The sequence below is a fragment of the Bombina bombina genome, chromosome 1 (assembly GCF_027579735.1).
Source record: "Bombina bombina isolate aBomBom1 chromosome 1, aBomBom1.pri, whole genome shotgun sequence".
NCBI lineage: Eukaryota > Metazoa > Chordata > Amphibia > Anura > Bombinatoridae > Bombina > Bombina bombina.
The window spans coordinates 1,063,790,261-1,063,814,380 of NC_069499.1; the positions used below are offsets into that span (position 1 = coordinate 1,063,790,261).

At 40.5% G+C, this 24,120-nt stretch overlaps 1 protein-coding gene across 1 annotated transcript in view; it reads right to left on the reverse strand.

The window, feature by feature from the left end:
* Nucleotides 1-24,120, reverse strand: part of NCOA3 (nuclear receptor coactivator 3) — a 656,351-nt gene that overhangs the window by 56,939 nt on the left and 575,292 nt on the right. The window contains exons 12-13 of the mRNA XM_053716954.1: nucleotides 8,289-8,514; nucleotides 7,594-7,759 (exon numbers count right to left, since the gene is read on the reverse strand). Of these exons, the coding sequence (XP_053572929.1) occupies nucleotides 7,594-7,759; nucleotides 8,289-8,514 (392 nt within the window). The remainder of the gene's footprint in view (nucleotides 1-7,593; nucleotides 7,760-8,288; nucleotides 8,515-24,120) is intronic.

A 24,120-nucleotide genomic window follows, 5' to 3' on the forward strand; every position in this document is an offset into this window, starting at 1 on the left:
AAAAACGTCAAAAATGACGCAACTTCCGGCGACACGTATGACACCGGAAACAAAGAAAAAATTTTTGCGCCAAAAAAGTCCGCGCCAAGAATGACGCAATAAAATGAAGCATTTTCAGCCCCCGCGAGCCTAACAGCCCACAGGGAAAAAGTCAAATTTTAAGGTAAGAAAAAAATTGATTTATTCATATGCATTATCCCAAATATGAAACTGACTGTCTGAAATAAGGAACGTTGAACATCCTGAATCAAGGCAAATAAATGTTTGAACACATATATTTAGAACTTTATATAAAAGTGCCCAACCATAGCTTAGAGTGTCACAGAAAATAAGACTTACCCCAGGACACTCATCTACATGTAGTAGAAAGCCAAACCAGTACTGAAACGAGAATCAGTAGAGGTAATGGTATATATAAGAGTATATCGTCGATCTGAAAAGGGAGGTAAGAGATGAATCTCTACGACCGATAACAGAGAACCTATGAAATAGACCCCGTAGAAGGAGATCATTGAATTCAAATAGGCAATACTCTCTTCACATCCCTCTGACATTCACTGCACGCTGAGAGGAAAACCGGGTTCCAACCAGCTGCGGAGCGCATATCAACGTAGAATCTAGCACAAACTTACTTCACCACCTCCATAGGAGGCAAAGTTTGTAAAAACTGATTTGTGGGTGTGGTGAGGGGTGTATATATAGGCATTTTGAGGTTTGGGAAACTTTGCCCCTCCTGGTAGGAATGTATATCCCATACACCCCTCACCACACCCACAATTCAGTTTAACCAATAGCCAAGAAGTGGGGTGATAAAAAAGTGCGAAAGCATATAAAAACATAATTTATGTAAGAACTTACCTGATAAATTCATTTCTTTCATATTAGCAAGAGTCCATGAGCTAGTGACGTATGGGATATACATTCCTACCAGGAGGGGCAAAGTTTCCCAAACCTCAAAATGCCTATAAATACACCCCTCACCACACCCACAATTCAGTTTAACGAATAGCCAAGAAGTGGGGTGATAAAAAAGTGCGAAAGCATATAAAATAAGGAATTGGAATAATTGTGCTTTATACAAAATCATAACCACCACAAAAAAAGGGCGGGCCTCATGGACTCTTGCTAATATGAAAGAAATGAATTTATCAGGTAAGTTCTTACATAAATTATGTTTTCTTTCATGTAATTAGCAAGAGTCCATGAGCTAGTGACGTATGGGATAATGACTACCCAAGATGTGGACCTTCCACACAAGAGTCACTAGAGAGGGAGGGATAAAATAAAGACAGCCAATTCCTGATGAAAATAATCCACACCCAAAATAAAGTTTAACGAAAAACATAAGCAGAAGATTCAAACTGAAACCGCTGCCTGAAGTACTTTTCTACCAAAAACTGCTTCAGAAGAAGAAAATACATCAAAATGGTAGAATTTAGTAAAAGTATGCAAAGAGGACCAAGTCGCTGCTTTGCAGATCTGGTCAACCGAAGCTTCATTCTTAAACGCCCAGGAAGTAGAAACTGACCTAGTAGAATGAGCTGTAATTCTCTGAGGCGGAGTTTTACCCGACTCAACATAGGCAAGATGAATTAAAGATTTCAACCAAGATGCCAAAGAAATGGCAGAAGCTTTCTGGCCTTTTCTAGAACCGGAAAAGATAACAAATAGACTAGAAGTCTTACGAAAAGATTTCGTAGCTTCAACATAATATTTCAAAGCTCTAACAACATCCAAAGAATGCAACGATTTCTCCTTAGAATTCTTAGGATTAGGACATAATGAAGGAACCACAATTTCTCTACTAATGTTGGAATTCACAACTTTAGGTAAAAATTCAAAAGAAGTTCGCAACACCGCCTTATCCTGATGAAAAATCAGAAAAGGAGACTCACAAGAAAGAGCAGATAATTCAGAAACTCTTCTGGCAGAAGAGATGGCCAAAAGGAACAAAACTTTCCAAGAAAGTAATTTAATGTCCAATGAATGCATAGGTTCAAACGGAGGAGCTTGAAGAGCTCCCAGAACCAAATTCAAACTCCAAGGAGGAGAAATTGACTTAATGACAGGTTTTATACGAACCAAAGCTTGTACAAAACAATGAATATCAGGAAGATTAGCAATCTTTCTGTGAAAAAGAACAGAAAGAGCAGAGATTTGTCCTTTCAAAGAACTTGCGGATAAACCTTTATCTAAACCATCCTGAAGAAACTGTAAAATTCTCGGAATTCTAAAAGAATGCCAAGAAAAATGATGAGAAAGACACCAAGAAATATAAGTCTTCCAGACTCTATAATATATCTCTCTGGATACAGATTTACGAGCCTGTAACATAGTATTAATCACAGAGTCAGAGAAACCTCTTTGAACAAGAATCAAGCGTTCAATCTCCATACCTTTAAATTTAAGGATTTGAGATCCTGATGGAAAAAAGGACCTTGCGACAGAAGGTCTAGTCGTAGCGGAAGAGTCCACGGATGGCAAGAGGCCATCCGGACAAGATCCGCATACCAAAACCTGTGTGGCCATGCCGGAGCTACCAGCAGAACAAACGAGCATTCCTTCAGAATCTTGGAGATTACTCTTGGAAGAAGAACTAGAGGCGGAAAGATATAAGCAGGATGATACTTCCAAGGAAGTGATAATGCATCCACTGCTTCCGCCTGAGGATCCCGGGATCTGGACAGATACCTGTGAAGTTTCTTGTTTAGATGAGACGCCATCAGATGTATTTCTGGAAGCTCCCACATTTGAACAATCTGAAGAAATACCTCTGGGTGAAGAGACCATTCGCCCGGATGCAACGCTTGGCGACTGAGATAATCCGCTTCCCAATTGTCTATACCTGGGATATGAACCGCAGAGATTAGACAGGAGCTGGATTCCGCCCAAACCAGAATTCGAGATACTTCTTTCATAGCCAGAGGACTGTGAGTCCCTCCTTGATGATTGATGTATGCCACAGTAGTGACATTGTCTGTCTGAAAACAAATGAACGATTCTCTCTTCAGAAGAGGCCAAGACTGAAGAGCTCTGAAAATTGCACGGAGTTCCAAAATATTGATCGGTAATCTCACCTCCTGAGATTCCCAAACTCCTTGTGCCGTCAGAGATCCCCACAAAGCTCCCCAACCTGTGAGACTTGCATCTGTTGAAATTACAGTCCAGGTCGGAAGCACAAAAGAAGCCCCCTGAATTAAACGATGGTGATCTGTCCACCATGTTAGAGAGTGTAGTACAATCGGTTTTAAAGATATTAATTGAGATATCTTTGTGTAATCCTTGCACCATTGATTCAGCATACAGAGCTGAAGAGGTCGCATGTGAAAACGAGCAAAGGGGATCGCGTCCGATGCAGCAGTCATAAGACCTAGAATTTCCATGCATAAGGCTACCGAAGGGAATGATTGTGACTGAAGGTTTCGACAAGCTGAAATCAATTTTAGACGTCTCTTGTCTGTTAAAGACAGAGTCATGGACACTGAATCTATCTGGAAACCCAGAAAGGTTACCCTTGTCTGAGGAATCAATGAACTTTTTGGTAAATTGATCCTCCAACCATGATCTTGAAGAAACAACACAAGTCGATTCGTATGAGATTCTGCTAAATGTAAAGACTGAGCAAGTACCAAGATATCGTCCAAATAAGGAAATACCACAATACCCTGTTCTCTGATTACAGACAGAAGGGCACCGAGAACCTTTGTAAAAATTCTTGGAGCTGTAGCTAGGCCAAACGGCAGAGCCACAAACTGGTAATGCTTGTCCAGAAAAGAGAATCTCAGGAACTGATAATGATCTGGATGAATCGGAATATGCAGATATGCATCCTGTAAATCTATTGTGGACATAAAATGCCCTTGCTGAACAAAAGGCAAGATAGTCCTTACAGTTACCATTTTGAACGTTGGTATCCTTACATAACGATTCAATATTTTTAGATCCAGAACTGGTCTGAAGGAATTCTCCTTCTTTGGTACAATGAAGAGATTTGAATAAAACCTCATCCCCTGTTCCAGAACTGGAACTGGCATAATTACTCCAGCCAACTCTAGATCTGAAACACAATTCAGAAATGCTTGAGCTTTCACTGGATTTACTGGGACACGGGAAAAAAAAAATCTCTTTGCAGGAGGTCTCATCTTGAAACCAATTCTGTACCCTTCTGAAACAATGTTCTGAATCCAAAGATTGTGAACAGAATTGATCCAAATTTCTTTGAAAAAACGTAACCTGCCCCCTACCAGCTGAGCTGGAATGAGGGCCGCACCTTCATGTGGACTTAGAAGCAGGCTTTGCCTTTCTAGAAGGCTTGGATTTATTCCAGACTGGAGATGGTTTCCAAACTGAAACTGCTCCTGAAGATGAAGGATCAGGCTTTTGTTCTTTGTTGAAGCGAAAGGAACGAAAACGATTATTAGCCCTGTTTTTACCCTTAGATTTTTTATCCTGTGGTAAAAAAGTTCCTTTCCCACCAGTAACAGTTGAGATAATGGAATCCAACTGAGAACCAAATAATTTGCTACCCTGGAAAGAAATGGAAAGTAGAGTTGATTTAAAAGCCATATCAGCATTCCAAGTTTTAAGCCATAAAGCTCTTCTAGCTAAAATAGCTAGAGACATAAACCTGACATCAACTCTGATAATATCAAAAATGGCATCACAGATAAAATTATTAGCATGCTGAAGAAGAATAATAATATTATGAGAATCATGATCTGTTACTTGTTGTGCTAAAGTCTCCAACCAAAAAGTTGAAGCTGCAGCAACATCAGCCAAAGATATAGCAGGTCTAAGAAGATTACCTGAACACAGATAAGCTTTTCTTAGAAAGGATTCCATTTTCCTATCTAAAGAATCTTTAAACGAAGTACCATCTGACGTAGGAATAGTAGTACGTTTAGCAAGGGTAGAAATAGCCCCATCGACTTTAGGGATTTTGTCCCAAAATTCTAATCTGTCAGACGGCACAGGATATAATTGCTTAAAACGTTTAGAAGGAGTAAATGAATTACCCAATTTATCCCATTCTCTGGAAATTACTTCAGAAATAGCATTAGGAACAGGAAAAACTTCTGGAATAACCACAGGAGATTTAAATACCTTATCTAAACGTTTAGAATTAGTATCAAGAGGACCAGAATCCTCTATTTCTAAAGCAATTAGTACTTCTTTAAGTAAAGAACAAATAAATTCCATTTTAAATAAATATAAAGATTTATCAGCATCAATCTCTGAGACAGAATCCTCTGAACCAGAAGAGTCATCAGAATCAGAATGATGATGTTCATTTAAAAATTCATCTGTAGAGAGAGAAGTTTTAAAAGATTTTTTATGTTTACTAGAAGGAGAAATAACAGACATAGCCTTCTTGATGGATTCAGAAACAAAATCTCTTATGTTATCAGGAACATTCTGCACCTTAGATGTTGAGGGAACTGCAACAGGCAATGGTACATTACTAAAGGAAATATTATCTGCTTTAACAAGTTTGTCATGACAATTAATACAAACAACAGCCGGAGGAATAGCTACCAAAAGTTTACAGCAGATACACTTAGCTTTGGTAGTTCCAACACTAGACAGCGATTTTCCTGAAGTATCTTCTGACTCAGATGCAACGTTAGACATCTTGCAATATGTAAGAGAAAAAAACAACATATAAAGCAAAATTGATCAAATTCCTTAAATGACAGTTTCAGGAATGGGAAAAAATGCCAATAAACAAGCTTCTAGTAACCAGAAGCAAAGAAAAAATGAGACTGAAATAATGTGGAGACAAAAGCGACGCCCATATTTTTTGGCGCCAAATAATACGCCCACATTGTTTGGCGCCTAAATGCTTTTTGGCGCCAAAAATTAGGCCACATCCGGAACGCCGACATTTTTGGCGCAAAAGGACGTCAAAAAATGACGCAACTTCCGGCGACACGTATGACGCCGGAAACAGAAAAGATTTTTTGCGCCAAAAAAATCTGCGCCAAGAATGACGCAATAAAATGAAGCATTTTCTGCCCCCGCGAGCCTAACAGCCCACAGGGAAAAAAAGTCAAATTTTTTAAGGTAAGAAAAAATGATTGATTCAAATGCATTATCCCAAATATGAAACTGACTGTCTGAAAATAAGGAATGTTGAACATTCTGAGTCAAGGCAAATAAATGTTTGAATACATATATTTAGAACTTTATAAATAAAGTGCCCAACCATAGCTTAGAGTGTCACAGAAAATAAGATTTACTTACCCCAGGACACTCATCTACATGTTTGTAGAAAGCCAAACCAGTACTGAAACGAAAATCAGCAGAGGTAATGGTATATAAATAAGAGTATATCGTCGATCTGAAAAGGGAGGTAAGAGATGAATCTCTACGACCGATAACAGAGAACCTATGAAATAGACCCCGTAGAAGGAGATCACTGCATTCAAATAGGCAATACTCTCCTCACATCCCTCTGACATTCACTGCACGCTGAGAGGAAAACCAGGCTCCAACTTGCTGCGGAGCGCATATCAACGTAGAATCTAGCACAAACTTACTTCACCACCTCCATAGGAGGCAAAGTTTGTAAAACTGAATTGTGGGTGTGGTGAGGGGTGTATTTATAGGCATTTTGAGGTTTGGGAAACTTTGCCCCTCCTGGTAGGAATGTATATCCCATACGTCACTAGCTCATGGACTCTTGCTAATTACATGAAAGAAACAGCTTTATATTGATTGAAAAACAGATGAGAATCACAAGAGAGATGTCTAATTTATGCATAGGCTCAAAAGGAGGAGCCTGTAAAACGTTTAAAACTAGGTTAAGACTCAAAGGAGGGGAAATAGGCCTAATATAACAGAGATTCCATGAAAAGATTTCCCAGAGGCGAAAACATGGTGTCATGAGGCAGGACATCCCTCTGACAAGCACTGTACTCTGAGGGTAACTGGGCTTTAATAGGCCCTGAAGCGCTTTTCACTGAAGTAATCAAGCACATCATCATGATTCAACCACCACCAATGGAGGCAAAGTTTAAAACTGAGGTACGTGTGAGGGTTTTTTTGTGTTTTTTTTTTTTTTTAGCTTTTGAGGTTTGGTAAACTTTGTCTCCCCCTGGTAGGAATGTATTTCCCATACGTAACAGCTTGTGGACTCTCGCCACCTATATGAAAGAAATGAGACAGCACCCCTGCCTGCTTGCTCATCAGAAAAAATTACTGCCTGTCAAGCCCCCATAAATTAAAGGGATAGTCTAGTCAAAATTAAACTTTCATAATTCGGAAAAAAGCAAGAATGTAAGCTTAGTCGGACGATTTTTGGTTTAGCACCTGGGTAGCACTTGCCAACTGGTGCTGAACCAAAAATGGGCCGGCTCTATCTGAATCATGAAACTTTAACTAGATTATTCCTTTAATGTCCTGGGCGTCGGGCAACACAATTTACACAACCATGATCTGTCTGCAGCCTTTGATACTGTTGACCCCCAGCATACTAATGAGTGTTTTGCAGTTATATTTTTATTATGCATTTGTTTATCGTTCAATACTACTGAATTGAATTGTCCTTTAACAGTAGTTTATGCCTAGTAAGTTGGGAGAGAAAGTTCTTACCTAGCTCTTGCCATGTTCCCTGACGGCCAGCCCTTCATATCTGGGGATTGATACATTTGTGTAGACTGAGGGTGAGGATTTTGAGAAGAGGCCAATCTTGATGGCATCATGGCATTAGGTGGACTCGATACACGTCCAAATGTGGGGTCACCCTGTTGACTCATTCCTAAAAATCACATAACAGCATTAATGAATGTAACAGAATATATTAACAAACTTGTGTAGTTACTATGGATATGTATAAATAAATAAGTAAATAAAAATTGATGCACTACTTCACATTCATGCACTTCCTCCAGGCCCGGACTGGCCATAGGGCATGCCGGGCATTTGCCCGTAGGGCCACAGGGTCCCTTAGCCCCACCCACCGACCGGATCCCTTAACCCCGCCCACTGACTGGATTTTTTTTTTAGAATAATGTCTTCCTCACATTCACACAATCATAAAACAAAATGAAAGCAACTAGTTTCTCTTGATGAATTAGATCAGGGCTGCCCAAACTACAGCCCACAGTCCACATCCTGCCCTCCAATGATTTTGTGTGGCTTTAGGAGCACTGGGCAGAAAAACAAATAATTTCTTAATAATCAGTTCCAGGGTTTTAGATAGCAATGAGAACTATTCTTCAAATGTTCATTCTATGCATGCCCAAATTCAACATTTCATACACAAATATTAAAAATTCTGTATTTACCATAATTAGGTGGGTATGAAAATTGTTGAGGAGGTGCTTGAGGCATGGGTGGTCCTCCCAGGGGGTTCTCCATACTGGCAGATGCAGTTACATTTGGTGGGGGGCTAAAAGCCTGTGGTTGAGCTTGCTGCTGCTGCATTATCATGGCCATTCGTTGCTGTCTGATATGATGACTGATCAGCTCTCTGTTCCTCTGGGCTACCATTTGAGCATTGAGGAAGCCCTGCTGTGGGTAGGTAAAAATCATGCAAATTACAATTAGTTAGAACACCTTAATTGTACTGCAACATTTAGAGCTAGACACAAATACTAATACTTAGTATAAGATACTAATAGGCTCAGTAGTATTAACACTAACCATTCAAAAGTACAGGGTGGGGGGAAAAGAGAAAAGAATAATCATCTTCAAGACCTCTATCTGTATGATAGATATTGATTTCTTACTCTGAGTTTTATGGCAACCCTCTCAATACTTTATGTCCTGGAAATTGCTTTAAAAAGGAAAAACATAATTTATGCTTACCTGATAAATTTATTTCTCTTGTAGTGTATCCAGTCCACGGATCATCCATTACTTGTGGGATATTCTCCTTCCCAACAGGAAGTTGCAAGAGGATCACCCACAGCAGAGCTGCTATATAGCTCCTCTCCTCACTGCCATATCCAGTCATTCGACCGAAACAAGACGAGAAAGGAGAAACCATAGAGTGCAGTGGTGACTGTAGTTTAATTAAAATTTAAACCTGCCTTAAAAGGACAGGGCGGGCCGTGGACTTGATACACTACAAGAGAAATAAATTTATCAGGTAAGCATAAATTATGTTTTCTCTTGTTAAGTGTATCCAGTCCACGGATCATCCATTACTTGTGGGATACCAATACCAAAGCTAAAGTACACGGATGATGGGAGGGACAAGGCAGGAACTTAAACGGAAGGAACCACTGCCTGTAGAACCTTTCTCCCAAAAACAGCCTCCGAAGAAGCAAATGTATCAAATTTGTAAAATTTTGAAAAGGTGTGAAGCGAAGACCAAGTCGCGGCCTTGCAAATCTGTTCAACAGAGGCCTCATTTTTAAAGGCCCAGGTGGAAGCCACAGCTCTAGTAGAATGAGCTGTAATCCTTTCAGGGGGCTGCTGTCCAGCAGTCTCATAGGCTAAGCGTATGATGCTCCGAAGCCAAAAGGAGAGATTGGTTGCCGAAGCTTTTTGACCTCTCCTCTGTCCAGAGTAAACGACAAACAGGGCAGATGTTTGACGAAAATCTTTAGTAGCCTGTAAGTAAAACTTCAAGGCACGGACTACATCCAGATTATGCAAAAGACGTTCCTTCTTTGAAGAAGGATTAGGACACAATGATGGAACAACAATCTCTTGATTGATATTCCTGTTAGAAACCACCTTAGGTAAAAACCCAGGTTTGGTGCGCAGAACTACCTTGTCTGCATGAAAAATCAGATAAGGAGAATCATATTGTAAGGCAGATAACTCAGACTCTTCGAGCCGAGGAAATAGCCATCAAAAACAGAACTTACCAGGATAAAAGTTTAATATCAATGGAATGAAGGGGTTCAAACGGAACTCCCTGAAGAACTTTAAGAACCAAGTTTAAGCTCCACAGGGGAGCAACAGTTTTAAACACAGGCTTAATCCTAACCAAAGCCTGACAAAAAGCCTGGATGTCTGGAACCTCTGCCAGACGCTTGTGCAAAAGAATAGACAGAGCAGAGATCTGTCCCTTCAAAGAACTAGCTGATAAGCCTTTGTCCAAACCCTCTTGGAGAAAGGACAATATCCTAGGAATCCTAACCTTACTCCATGAGTAACTCTTGGATTCACACCAATAAAGATATTTACGCCATATCTTATGGTAGATTTTCCTGGTGACAGGCTTTCGTGCCTGTATTAAAGTATCAATGACTGATTCGGAGAAGCCACGCCTTGATAGAATCAAGCGTTCAATCTCCATGCAGTCAGCCTCAGAGAAATTAGATTTGGATGATGAAAGGACCTTGTATTAGAAGGTCCTGCCTCAGATGCAGAGACCATGGTTGAAGAGATGACATGTCCACTAGGTCTGCATACCAGGTCCTGCGTGGCCACGCAGGCGCTATCAGAATCACCGATGCTCTCTCCTGTTTGATTTTGGCAATCAGTCGAGGGAGCAGAGGAAACGGTGGAAACACATAAGCCAGGTTGAAGAACCAAGGAGCTGTTAGAGCATCTATCAGCGTCGCTCCCGGGTCCCTGGACCTGGATCCGTAACAAGGAAGCTTGGCGTTCTGGCAAGACGCCATGAGATCCAGTTCTGGTTTGCCCCAACGATGGACCAGTTGAGCAAATACCTCCGGATGGAGTTCCCACTCCCCCGGATGAAAAGTCTGACGACTTAGAAAATCCGCCTCCCAGTTCTCTACGCCTGGGATGTGGATCGCTGACAGGTGGCAAGAGTGAGACTCTGCCCAGCGAATTATCTTTGAGACTTCTAACATCGCTAGGGAACTCCTGGTTCCCCCTTGATGGTTGATGTAAGCCACAGTCGTGATGTTGTCCGACTGAAATCTGATGAACCTCAGGGTTGCTAACTGAGGCCAAGCTAGAAGAGCATTGAATATTGCTCTTAACTCCAGAATATTTATTGGGAGGAGCTTCTCCTCCTGAGTCCACGATCCCTGAGCCTTCAGGGAGTTCCAGACTGCACCCCAACCTAGAAGGCTGGCATCTGTTGTTACAATCGTCCAATCTGGTCTGCGAAAGGACATACCCTTGGACAGATGGACCCGAGATAGCTACCAGAGAAGAGAATCTCTGGTCTCTTGATCCAGATTTAATAGAGGGGACAAATCTGAGTAATCCCCATTCCACTGACTTAGCATGCATAATTGCAGCGGTCTGAGATGTAGGCGCGCAAATGGCACTATGTCCATTGCCGCTACCATTAAGCCGATTACTTCCATGCACTGAGCCACTGATGGGCGTGGAATGGAATGAAGGACACGGCAAGCATTTAGAAGTTTTGATAACCTGGACTCCGTCAGGTAAATTTTCATCTCTACAGAATCTATAAGAGACCCTAGGAAGGAGACTCTTGTGAGTGGGGATAGAGAACTCTTTTCCACGTTCACTTTCCACCCATGCGACCTCAGAAATGCCAGAACTATCTCTGTATGAGACTTGGCAATTTGAAAGCTTGACGCCTCTATCAGGATGTTGTCTAGATAAGGAGCCACCGCTATGCCTCGCGGTCTTAGAACCGCCAGAAGTGAGCCCAGAACCTTTGTAAAAATTCTCGGGGCTGTGGCCAACCCGAAGGGAAGAGCTACAAATTGGTAATGCCTGTCTAGAAAGGCAAACCTTAGGAACCGATGATGATCTTTGTGAATCGGTATGTGAAGGTAGGCATCCTTTAAATCCACTGTGGTCATGTACTGACCCTCTTGGATCATGGGTAGGATGGTCCGAATAGTTTCCATTTTGAATGATGGAACTCTGAGGAATTTGTTTAAGATCTTTAAATCCAAGATTGGTCTGAAGGTTCCCTCTTTCTTGGGAACCACAAACAGATTTGAATAAAATCCCTGTCCTTGTTCCGTCCGCGGAACTGGATGGATCACTCCCATTACTAGGAGGTTTTGCACACAGCTTAGGAATGCCTCTTTCTTTATCTGGTTTGCTGATAACCTTGAAAGATGAAATCTCCCTTGTGGAGGAGAAGCTTTGAAGTCCAGAAGATATTCCTGAGATATGATCTCCAACGCCCAGGGATCCTGAACATCTCTTGCCCACGCCTGGGCGAAGAGAGAAAGTCTGCCCCCCAATAGATCCATTTCCGGATAGGGGGCCGTTCCTTCATGCTGTCTTGGGGGCAGCAGCAGGCTTCCTGGCCTGCTTGCCCTTGTTCCAGGACTGGTTAGGTTTCCAGGCCTGTCTGGAATGAGCAACAGTTCCCTCTTGTTTTGAAGCGGAGGAAGTTGATGCTGCTCCTGCCTTGAAATTTCGAAAGGCACGAAAATTAGACTGTTTGGCCTTCGATTTGGCCCTGTCTTGAGGAAGGGTATGACCCTTGCCTCCAGTAATGTCAGCAATAATTTCCTTCAAGCCAGGCCCGAATAAGGTCTGCCCCTTGAAAGGAATGTTGAGTAATTTAGACTTAGAAGTCACATCAGCTGACCAGGATTTAAGCCATAGCGCCCTACGCGCCTGGATGGCGAATCCGGAATTCTTAGCCGTTAGTTTAGTCAAATGAACAATGGCATCAGAAACAAATGAGTTAGCTAGCTTAAGCGTTCTAAGCTTGTCAATAATTTCATTCAATGGAGCTGTATGGATGGCCTCTTTCAGAGCCTCAAACCAGAATGCCGCCACAGCAGTGACAGGCGCAATGCATGCAAGGGGCTGTAAAATAAAACCTTGTTGAATAAACATTTTCTTAAGGTAACCCTCCATTTTTTTATCCATTGGATCTGAAAAAGCACAACTGTCCTCAACCGGGATAGTGGTACGCTTTGCTAAAGTAGAAACTGCTCCCTCCACCTTAGGGACCGTCTGCCATAAGTCCCATGTTGTGGCGTCTATTGGAAACATTTTTCTAAATATAGGAGGTGGGGAAAAGGGCACACCGGGTCTATCCCACTCCTTGCTAATAATTTCTGTAAGGCTTTTAGGTATAGGAAAAACATCAGTACACACCGGCACTGCATAGTATCTATCCAGCCTACACAATTTCTCTGGAATTGCAACTGTGTTACAGTCATTCAGAGCAGCTAACACCTCCCCAAGCAATACACGGAGGTTCTCAAGCTTAAATTTAAAATTAGAAATCTCTGAATCAGGTTTCCCCGAGTCAGAGATGTCACCCACAGAATGAAGCTCTCCGTCCTCATGTTCTGCATACTGTGACGCAGTATCAGACATGGCTCTTACAGCATCTGCGCGCTCTGTATCTCTCCTAACCCCAGAGCTATCGCGCTTGCCTCTTAATTCAGGCAATCTAGATAATACCTCTGACAGGGTATTATTCATGATTGCAGCCATGTCCTGCAAGGTAATCGCTATGGGCGTCCCTGATGTAATTGGCGCCATACTAGCGTGCGTCCCCTGAGCGGGAGGTGAAGGGTCTGACACGTGGGGAGAGTTAGTCGGCATAACTTCCCCCTCGACAGAACCCTCTGGTGATATTTCTTTTATGGATAAAGACTGGTCTTTATTATTTAAGGTGAAATCAATACATTTAGTACACATTCTCCTATGGGGCTCCACCATGGCTTTCAAACATAATGAACAAGTAGATTCATCTGTGTCAGACATGTTTAAACAGACTAGCAATGAGACTAGCAAGCTTGGAAAACACTTTAAAACAAGTTTACAAGCAATACAAAAAAAATGCTACTGTGCCTTTAAGAAACACAAATTTTTCCAAATTTGCAATAACAGTGAAAAAATGCAGTTACACTAATGACATTTTTACAGTGTATGTAGTAAGTTAACAGAGCATTGCACCCACTTGCAAATGGATGATTAACCCCTTAATACCAAAAACGTAATAACAATGACAAAAAACGTTTTTTAAACAGACACAACTGCCACAGCTCTACTGTGGCTTTTTACCTCCCTCAATACGACTTTTGAAGCCTTTTGAGCCCTCCAGATGAGCCCTGGATCATGCAGGAAGAAGCTGGATGTCTGTGTCTGTAATTTTTCTGCGCAAAAAAGCGCTAAAATTGGCCCCTCCCACTCATATTACAACAGTAGGAAGCCTCAGGGAACTGTTTCTAGGCAAAATTCAAGCCAGCCATGTGGAAAAAACTAGGCCCCAACAAGTTTTATCACCAAACATATATAAAAAACGATTAAACATGCCAGCAAACGTTTTAAAATACACTGTTATAAGAGTAGGTATCTCTATTAATAAGCCTGATACCAGTCGCTATCACTGCATTAAAGGCTTTACTTACATTACTTCGGTATCAGCAGCATTTTCTAGCAAATTCCATCCCTAGAAAAATATTAACTGCACATACCTTATTGCAGGAAAACCTGCACGCCATTCCCCCTCTGAAGTACCTCAGTCCTCAGAATGTGTGAGAACAGCAAAGGATCTTAGTTACTTCTGCTAAGATCATAGAAAACGCAGGCAGATTCTTCTTCTAAATACTGCCTGAGATAAACAGTACACTCCGGTACCATTTTAAAATAACAAACTTTTGATTGAAGAAATTAACTAAGTATAAAACACCACAGTCCTCTCACGACCTCCATCTATGTTGAGAGTTGCAAGAGAATGACTGGATATGGCAGTGAGGGGAGGAGCTATATAGCAGCTCTGCTGTGGGTGATCCTCTTGCAACTTCCTGTTGGGAAGGAGAATATCCCACAAGTAATGGATGATCCGTGGACTGGATACACTTAACAAGAGAAAAACAAGATTTATGCTTACCTGATAAATCTATTATCTGTTATTTGTAGAGCGCCAACAGATTCCGCAGCGCTAATCTCTTTCTGGATATGGAGAGTCCACGTCGTCATCAATTACTACTGGGGATATCACTTCTGGCCAGCAGGAGGCGGCAAAGAGCACCACAGCAAAGCTGTTAAGTGTCATTCCCCTACTTACAATCCCCAGTCATTCGACCAAAAGGAAAATGGAAAAAAGGAACACCACAAGGTGTAGAGGTGCCTGAGGTTTAGTCAAAAAATAATTAAGGGTGGGGTCGTAGACTCTCCATATCTGGAAAGAAACAGACTTATCAGGTAAGCATAAATCTGATTTACTTTCCTAAGATATGGAGAGTCCACAACGTCATCAATTACTAGTGGGAACCAATACCCAATCTAAAGGCCACAGATGACTAGGGAGGGATAAGAAAACAGGCAGACCTAAACAGAAGGTACCACCGATTTTAGAACCTTTCTCCCAAAGGAAGCCTCGGCCGAAGCAAAAGTATTTTCCAAGATTTAAGCCACAAAGCTCTTCTAGATAAAGACATGGATCCAACATTAATTTTGATAATATCAAAAATGGCATCACAAATAAAATGATTAGCATATTGCAGTAAGCGAATAATGCTAGATATGTCAGAATCCAATTCTTGTTGCGCTAAATTCTCCAACCAGAACGTTGATGCAGCCGCAACATCAGCCAAAGAAATTGCAGGTCTTTGGTGCCAAGTATGACGCACAACGTAACTGAAAAACTTTTTGGCGCCAATAATAACCGGAAATGACACACTCGCGTCACTAATGACGCAACCGTGTGTAAGGCTTCGACGTCAAGTATGACGCCAGAAATGACGAAATTGCGTCATAGACTTATTTTTCGCACCAAAAAATTCTCGCGCCAAGAATGACGCAATAAAGTCTAGCATTTGGCGCACCCTCGGGACTAATACTGCCCGCAATTTGCAAGTAAGTAGTCAATTGAAAAAAAGACTAAACCCCAGGTAAGAAAAACATTTCTTAGAAATGTTTATTTTCCCCAAATATGAAACTGACAGTCTGCAGAAGGAAATACATGAACCTGACTTATGGCAAGTATAAGTACAATACATATATTTAGAACTTTATATAAATGCATAAAGTGCCAAACCATAGCCGAGGTGCCTTAAGTAATAAACATACTAACCAAAAGACACCCATCCACATATAGCAGATAGCCAAACCAGTACTGAAACAGTTATCAGTAGAGGTAATGGTAAATTGAGAGTATGTCGTCGATCTGAAAAGGGAGGTAGGAGATGAATCTCTACGACCGATAACAGAGAACCTATGAAATAGACCCCCGTTAGGGATATCATAGTATTCAATAAGTGATACTCCCATCACGTCCCTCTGACATTCGATGTACTCAGAGGAATCGGGCTTCAACAATGCATATCAACGTAGAAATCTTAGCACAAACTTACTTCACTACCTCTATAGGAGGAAAAGTTTGTAAAACTGAATGGTGGGTGTGGTGAGGGGTGTATTAATAGGCATTTTGAGGTTTGGGAAACATTGCCCCTCCTGGTAGGATTGTATATCCCATACGTCACTAGCTCATGGACTCTTGCCAATTACATGAAAGAAATATAAAGTGCAATTATGCAACTAAATAAAGGGCATCTAATACATGTGCAAGTAAGACAAAACGTGTCTCCACTGTCTGTTTTAAACAAACCATAAGATGTATATAAGAGCAGATAAAAAACACTCCTATTAGGAGAGAACAGTAAATATTCTTCTGACGAAGGAGCTAATAAGGCAGACCTTTGAAACGTAAAAAAGCCACTCATGAAGTAACACCTATAAAAGAAGTAAAGGACCACACTAGAAGTATCTTGATAAAGGCTGAAACGCGTAGATGGTACTCAAAGGTCAGAAAAATCTAACACACAGAGCGCTCTCTTTGATTGACGAATTTAAGCACCACCATTTGCTGTAAGGAGATCATGTGAAAAAGTGACATCACAAACCCAGAAGAAGTCGATGAAAAACACGAGGAGAACGCCAACTTGAGTCACTGCACCGCTCCGGAGAAGAGATCTCTCACTAAATACCTAGATCACACAGGAAGGTGGGTAAGTGGTCTATCAAATACAGATTTATACCACTACACAACAAACACCCAAAGTGTGTAGCGTTCCTGCTACACTTGACCCCTGCTCACAACTTCCTAACTGCTTAAAAGCCACCACACTACTCTACTAAAGAGATTGACGTGGACTCCGCTACACCCAAATCCTTGCTTGCAGGAATTCATTTCTGTGATGCTCTTTGCCTCCTCCTGCTGGCCAGGAGTGATATTCCCACTAGTAATTGAATGACATTGTGAACTCTCCATATCTTAAGAAAGAAAAATGGTTAATGATTTATTTTAATTTTTTTTTATGTATAAATTGAGGCAAACTGGGTACTGGCAGATAGCTGTCAGTACCTAAGATGGCGGCAGATAGCTAGAGGGTGGAGAAGAGCTGTTTAGGGAGGGATCATGGAGTTGGGGGATAAAAGTGGATCCTACACTGCAGAAAAACATAATTTATGTAAGAATTTACCTAATAAATTAATTTCTTTCATATTGGCAAGTGTCTATGAGCTAGTGACGTATGGGATATACAATCCTACCAGGAGGGGCAAAGTTTCCCAAACCTCAAAATGCCTATAGATACACCCCTCACCACACCCACAATTAAGTTTAACAAATAGCCAATAAGTGGGGTGATAAAGAAAGGAGCAAAAAGCATAACCAAAGGAATTTGAATAATTGTGCTTTATACAAAAAAATCATAACCACCATAAAAAGGGTGGGCCTCATGGACTCTTGCCAATATGAAAGAAATTAATTTATCAGGTAAATTCTTACATAAATTATGTTTTCTTTCATGTAATTTGCAAGAGTCCATGAGCTAGCGACGTATGGGATAGCAATACCCAAGATGTGGAACTCCCCGCAAGAGTCACTAGAGAGGGAGGGATAAAAAATAAAGACAGCCAATTCCGCTGAAAAAATTAATCCACAACCCAAATCATAAGTTTTAATCTTATAATGAAAAAGAAAAAAACGGAAATTATAAGCAGAAGAATCAAACTGTAACAGCTGCCTGAAGAACTTTTCTACCAAAAACGGCTTCTGAAGAAGAAAAAACATCAAAACGGTAGAATTTAGTAAAAGTATGCAAAGAAGACCAAGTTGCTTTGCAAATCTGATCAACTTAAAAGCCCAGGAAGTGGAAACTGACCTAGTAGAATGAGCTGTAATCCTCTGAGGCGGGGATTTACCCGACTCCAAATAAGCATGATGAATCAAAAGCTTTAACCAAGATGCCAAAGAAATGGCAGAAGCCTTCTGACCTTTCCTAGAACCAGAAAAGATAACAAATAGACTAGAAGTTTTCCTGAAAACTTTAGTAGCTTCAACATAATATTTCTAAGCTCTCACCACATCCAAAGAATGTAAAGATCTTACCAAAGAATTCTTAGGATGGGGACACAAAGAAGGGACAACAATTTCCCTACTAATGTTGTTGGAATTCACAACTTTAGGTAAGAATGAAGTCCGCAAAACTGCCTTATCCTGATGAAAAATCAGAAAGGAGACTCACAAGAAAGAGCAGATAATTCATTAACTCTTCTAGCAGAAGAGATGGCCAAAAGAAACAACACTTTCCAAGAAAGAAATTTAATGTCCAAAGAATGCATAGGCTCAAACGGAGGAGCCTGTAAAGCCTTCAAAACCAAATTAAGACTCCAAGGAGGAGAGATTGATTTAATGACAGGCTTGATACGAACCAAAGCCTGTACAAAACAATGAATATCAGTGAGTTTAGCAATTTTTCTGTGGAATAAAACAGAAAGAGCAGAGATTTGTCCTTTCAAGGAACTCGCAGACAAACCCTTATCCAAACCATCCTGAAGAAACTGTAAAATTCTAGGAATTCTAAAAGAATGCCAAGAGAATTTATGAGAAGAACACCATGAACTGTAAGTCTTCCAAACTCGATAATAAATCTTTCTAGAAACAGATTTACGAGCCTGCAACATAGTATTAATCATAGTCAGAGAAACCTCTATGACTAAGTACTAAGCATTCAATTTCCATACCTTCAAATTTAATGATTTGAGACCCTGATGAAAAAACGGACCTTGACATAGGTCTGGCCTTAGTGGAAGTGGCCATGGTTGGCAACTGGACATCCGAACAAGATCCGCATACCAAAATCTGTGAGCCCATGCTGGAGCCACCAGCAGCACAAATGATTGCTCCATGATGATCTTGGAAATCACTCTTGGAAGAAGAACTAGAGGTGGAAAAATATAGGCTGGTTTTTAACTCCAAGGAAGTGTCAATGCATCCATTGCTTCCGCCTGAAGATCCCTGGACCTGGACAGGTACCTGGGAAGTTTCTTGTTTAGATGAGATGCCATCAGATCTATTTCTGGAAGCCCCCACATCTGAACAAATTGAAAAATCACATCTGGGTGAAGAGACTTCCCAATTGTCTATACCTGGGATACGGACTGCAGAAATAAGACAGGAGCTGGATTCTGCCCAAACAAGTATCCGGGATACTTCTTTCATAGCCTGAGGACTGTGAGTCCCACCCTGATGATTGACATATGCCACAGTTGTGACATTGTCTGTCTGAAAACAAATAAACGTCTCTCTCTTCAATAGAGGCCAAAACTGAAGAGCTCTGAGAATTGCACGGAGTTCCAAAATATTGATTGGTAATCTTGCCTCTTGAGACTTCCAAACCCCTTGTTGTGCTGTCAGAGATCCCCAGACAGCTCCCCAAACTGAAAGACTCGCATCTGTTGTGATCACAGTCCAGGTTGGACGAACAAAAGAGGCCCCTTGAACTATACGAAAGTCAGAGATAGTCGAACATTGGAATTTAAGGATATTAATTGTGATATCCTTGTATAATCCCTGCACCATTGGTTCAGCATACAAAGCTGAAGAGGTCTCATGTGAAAACGAGCAAAGGGGATAGCGTCCGATGCTGCAGTCATGAGACCTAAAACCTCCATGCACATAGCTACTGAAGGGAATGACAGACTGAAGGTTCCGACAGGCTGCAACCAATATCAGACGTCTCTTGTCTGTTAGAGACAAAGTCATGGATACTGAATCAAGACTTTTAGATCCAGAACTGGTCTGAATGAATTTTCTTACTCTGAAACCTATTCTGTACCACTGAGAGACAATGTTCTGAAACCAATGATTTTGGACTGAATTTATCCAAACATCCTGGAAAAATTTTAATCAGCCCCCTACCAGCTGAGCTGGAATGAGGGCCGCACCTTCATGCGGACTTGGGGGCTGGTTTAGATCTCTTAAATGGCTTGGATTTATTCTAGATTGAGGAAGGCTTCCAATTGGAGACAGATTCCTTAGGGGAAGGACTAGGTTTCTGTTCCTTATTTTGTCGAAAGGAACGAAAACGGTTAGAAACTTTAAATTTACCCTTAGATTTTTTATCCTGAGGCAAAAAAGCTCCCTTCCCCCCAGTGACAGTTGAAATTATAGAATCCAACTGAGAACCAAATAATGTATTACCTTGGAAAGAAAGAGATAGCAATGCCGATTTAGAAGTCATATCAGCATTCCAAGATTTAAGCCATAAAGCTCTTCTAGCTAAAGACATATATCTAACATCAATTCTGATGATATAAAAAATGGCATCACAAATGAAATTATTAGCATGTTGAATTACTTTAACAATGCTATACACATTATGATCTGATACTTGTTGCGCTAAAGTTTCCAACCAAAAAGTTGGGGCAGCTGCAACATCAGCCAAAGAAATAGCAGGCCTAAGAAGATGGCCTGAACATAAATAAGCTTTCCTTAGATAAGATTCAAGCTTCCTATCTAAAGGATCTTTAAAAGAAGTACTATCTTCCGTAGGAATAGTAGTACGTTTAGCAAGAGTAGAGATGGTCCCATCAACTTTGGGGATCTTTTCCCAAAACTCCAATCTATCAGTAGGCAAAGGATACAATTTTTTAAACCTTGAAGAAGGAGTAAAAGTACCACCCAGTCAATTCCATTCCTTAGAAATCATATCTGAAATAGCATCAGGAACTGGAAAAACCTCTGGAATAACTACATGAGGTTTATAAACCGAATTTAAACGTTTACTAGTTTTAGTATCAAGAGGACTAGTCTCCTCGATATCTAATGCAATCAACACTTCTTTTAATAAAGAACGTATATACTCCATTTTAAATAAATAAGAGGATTTGTCAGTGTCAATATCTGAGACATGATTCTCTGAATCAAACAGATCCTTATCAGAGATAGATAAATCAGTATGTTGTCGGTCATTAAAAAAAATCATCAATTCTATGAGAAGTTTTAAAAGACCTTTTACGTTTATTAGAAGGTGGAATGGCAGATAAAGCCTTCTGAATGGAATCAGAAATAAATTCTCTTAAATTTACAGGAATATCCTGAGCATTAGATGCTGATGGACCAGTAACATGTAATTAACTACTACTGATGGAAACATTTTCTGCATGTAAAAGTTTATCATGACAACTATTACAAACCACAGCTGGAGGAACAGTTATCACAAGTTTACAACAAATGCACTTAGCTTTGGTAGAACTGATATCAGGCATCAGGATTCCAGTAGTAGATTCTGAAATTATGAATTTGCGTCAACAAACGTAATTTTCTCGCCAAAAAAGTCTTGCACCAAGAATGATGCAATAAATTATATCATTTTGCGCTCTCGCGAGCCTAATACAGCCCGCAATTAAGAAAGTCAATTGAAAAACCTCAGGTAAGATTTTTTTTTTTTTTTTAGCATTTCCCAGATATGAAACCGACAGTCTGCAAAAAGGAAATATACTGATAAACCTGAATCATGGCAAATATAAGTATAGACATATATTTAGAACTTTATATATAAAGTGCCAAACCATAGCTGAGTGTGTCTTAAGTAAATGAAACATACTTACCAAAAGACACCCATCCACATATAGCAGATGGCCAAACCAGTACTGAAACGAGAATCAGTAGAGGTAATGGTATATAAGAGTATATCGTCAATCTGAAAAGGGAGGTAGGAGATGAATCTCTACGACCGATAACAGAGAACCTATGAAATAGATCCCCGTTAGGAAGACCATTGTATTCAATAGGTGATACTCCCTTCACATCCCTCTGACATTCACTGTACTTTGAGAGGGACCGGGCTTCAACATGCTGAGAAGCGCATATAAACGTAGAAATCTAGCACAAACTTACTTCACCACCTCCATAGGAGGCAAAGTTTGTAAAACTGAATTGTGGGTGTGGTGAGGGGTGTATTTATAGGCATTTTGAGGTTTGGGAAACTTTGCCCTCCTGGTAGGATTGTATATCCCATACTAGCTCATGGACTCTTGCCAATTACATGAAAGAGATATATATATATATATATATACACACACACACATATATATATATATATATATATATATATATATATATACACATATATACATACACATACATATACACTGTATATATATATATATTAAATCTTATGAATAAAGCTGAAATCTCCCTGTATAGACACACTTATCTTTACACTTGTTTACACTATTTGTTGATAGGATCTCTCACGCTTTTAGTGCTACCCTATTCTGTTGTATACTTTTTACAACTGCCTGAAAGACCTTTCTACCAAAGGCTGCTTCAGAGGAAGAAATGGTATAATTAAGTAAAGGTGGCTGCTTTGCAAATTTGAACAACAGAAGCCTCATTCTTGAAAACCCAAGAAGTGGCAACTGACCCAGTAGAAAGAGCCATAATCCGTTGTGGTGGAGGCTGACCCAGCTCGAAATAAGCTTTGTGAACCAAAAGTTTTAACCAGGCCTTCTGACCTTTCCTAGGGCCAGAAAAAAGGAACAAACAGACTAAAAGTTTGTCTGAAAACCTTAGTAGCATTAACATAAGATTTCAATGCTTTAACAACAACCAAAAAATGCAAAGATCTTTCAGAAGCATTTTTAAGATCAGGACAAAAAGAGGGAATAACAACCTCCCTACTAAAGTTCTGCGAGGAAATAACTTTAGGTAAAAAATGAAACGTAGTCCGCAAAACAGCCTTATTCTGATAGAATATCAGATAAGGAGAATCACAAGAAAGAGCAAAAAATACAAAAACTCTTCTAGTAGAAGAAATGGTCAAGAGAGACAACACTTTCCAAGAAAATAGTCTAATGTTTTAATACATGTATAGGTTTAAACAGAACTGCTTGCAAAACATTTTACCACTAGGTTAAGACTTCCAGAAGTAGAAATAGGCTTGATAATTAATTCGGACCAAGGTCTGAACAAAAACAGAATTTATGTTTACCTGATAAATTTCTTTCTCCAACGGTGTGTCCGGTCCACGGCGTCATCCTTACTTGTGGGATATTCTCTTCCCCAACAGGAAATGGCAAAGAGCCCAGCAAAGCTGGTCACATGATCCCTCCTAGGCTCCGCCTACCCCAGTCATTCGACCGACGTTAAGGAGGAATAATAGCATAGGAGAAACCATATGGTACCGTGGTGACTGTAGTTAAAGAAAATAAATTATCAGACCTGATTAAAAAACCAGGGCGGGCCGTGGACCGGACACACCGTTGGAGAAAGAAATTTATCAGGTAAACATAAATTCTGTTTTCTCCAACATAGGTGTGTCCGGTCCACGGCGTCATCCTTACTTGTGGGAACCAATACCAAAGCTTTAGGACACGGATGAAGGGAGGGAGCAAATCAGGTCACCTAAATGGAAGGCACCACGGCTTGCAAAACCTTTCTCCCAAAAATAGCCTCAGAAGAAGCAAAAGTATCAAACTTGTAAAATTTGGTAAAAGTGTGCAGTGAAGACCAAGTCGCTGCCCTACATATCTGATCAACAGAAGCCTCGTTCTTGAAGGCCCATGTGGAAGCCACAGCCCTAGTGGAATGAGCTGTGATTCTTTCGGGAGGCTGCCGTCCGGCAGTCTCGTAAGCCAATCTGATGATGCTTTTAATCCAAAAAGAGAGAGAGGTAGAAGTTGCTTTTTGACCTCTCCTTTTACCTGAGTAAACAACAAACAAGGAAGATGTTTGTCTAAAATCCTTTGTAGCATCTAAATAGAATTTTAGAGCGCGAACAACATCCAAATTGTGCAACAAGCGTTCCTTCTTTGAAACTGGTTTCGGACACAGAGAAGGTACGATAATCTCCTGGTTAATGTTTTTGTTAGAAACAACTTTTGGAAGAAAACCAGGTTTAGTACGTAAAACCACCTTATCTGCATGGAACACCAGATAAGGAGGAGAACACTGCAGAGCAGATAACTCTGAAACTCTTCTAGCAGAAGAAATTGCAA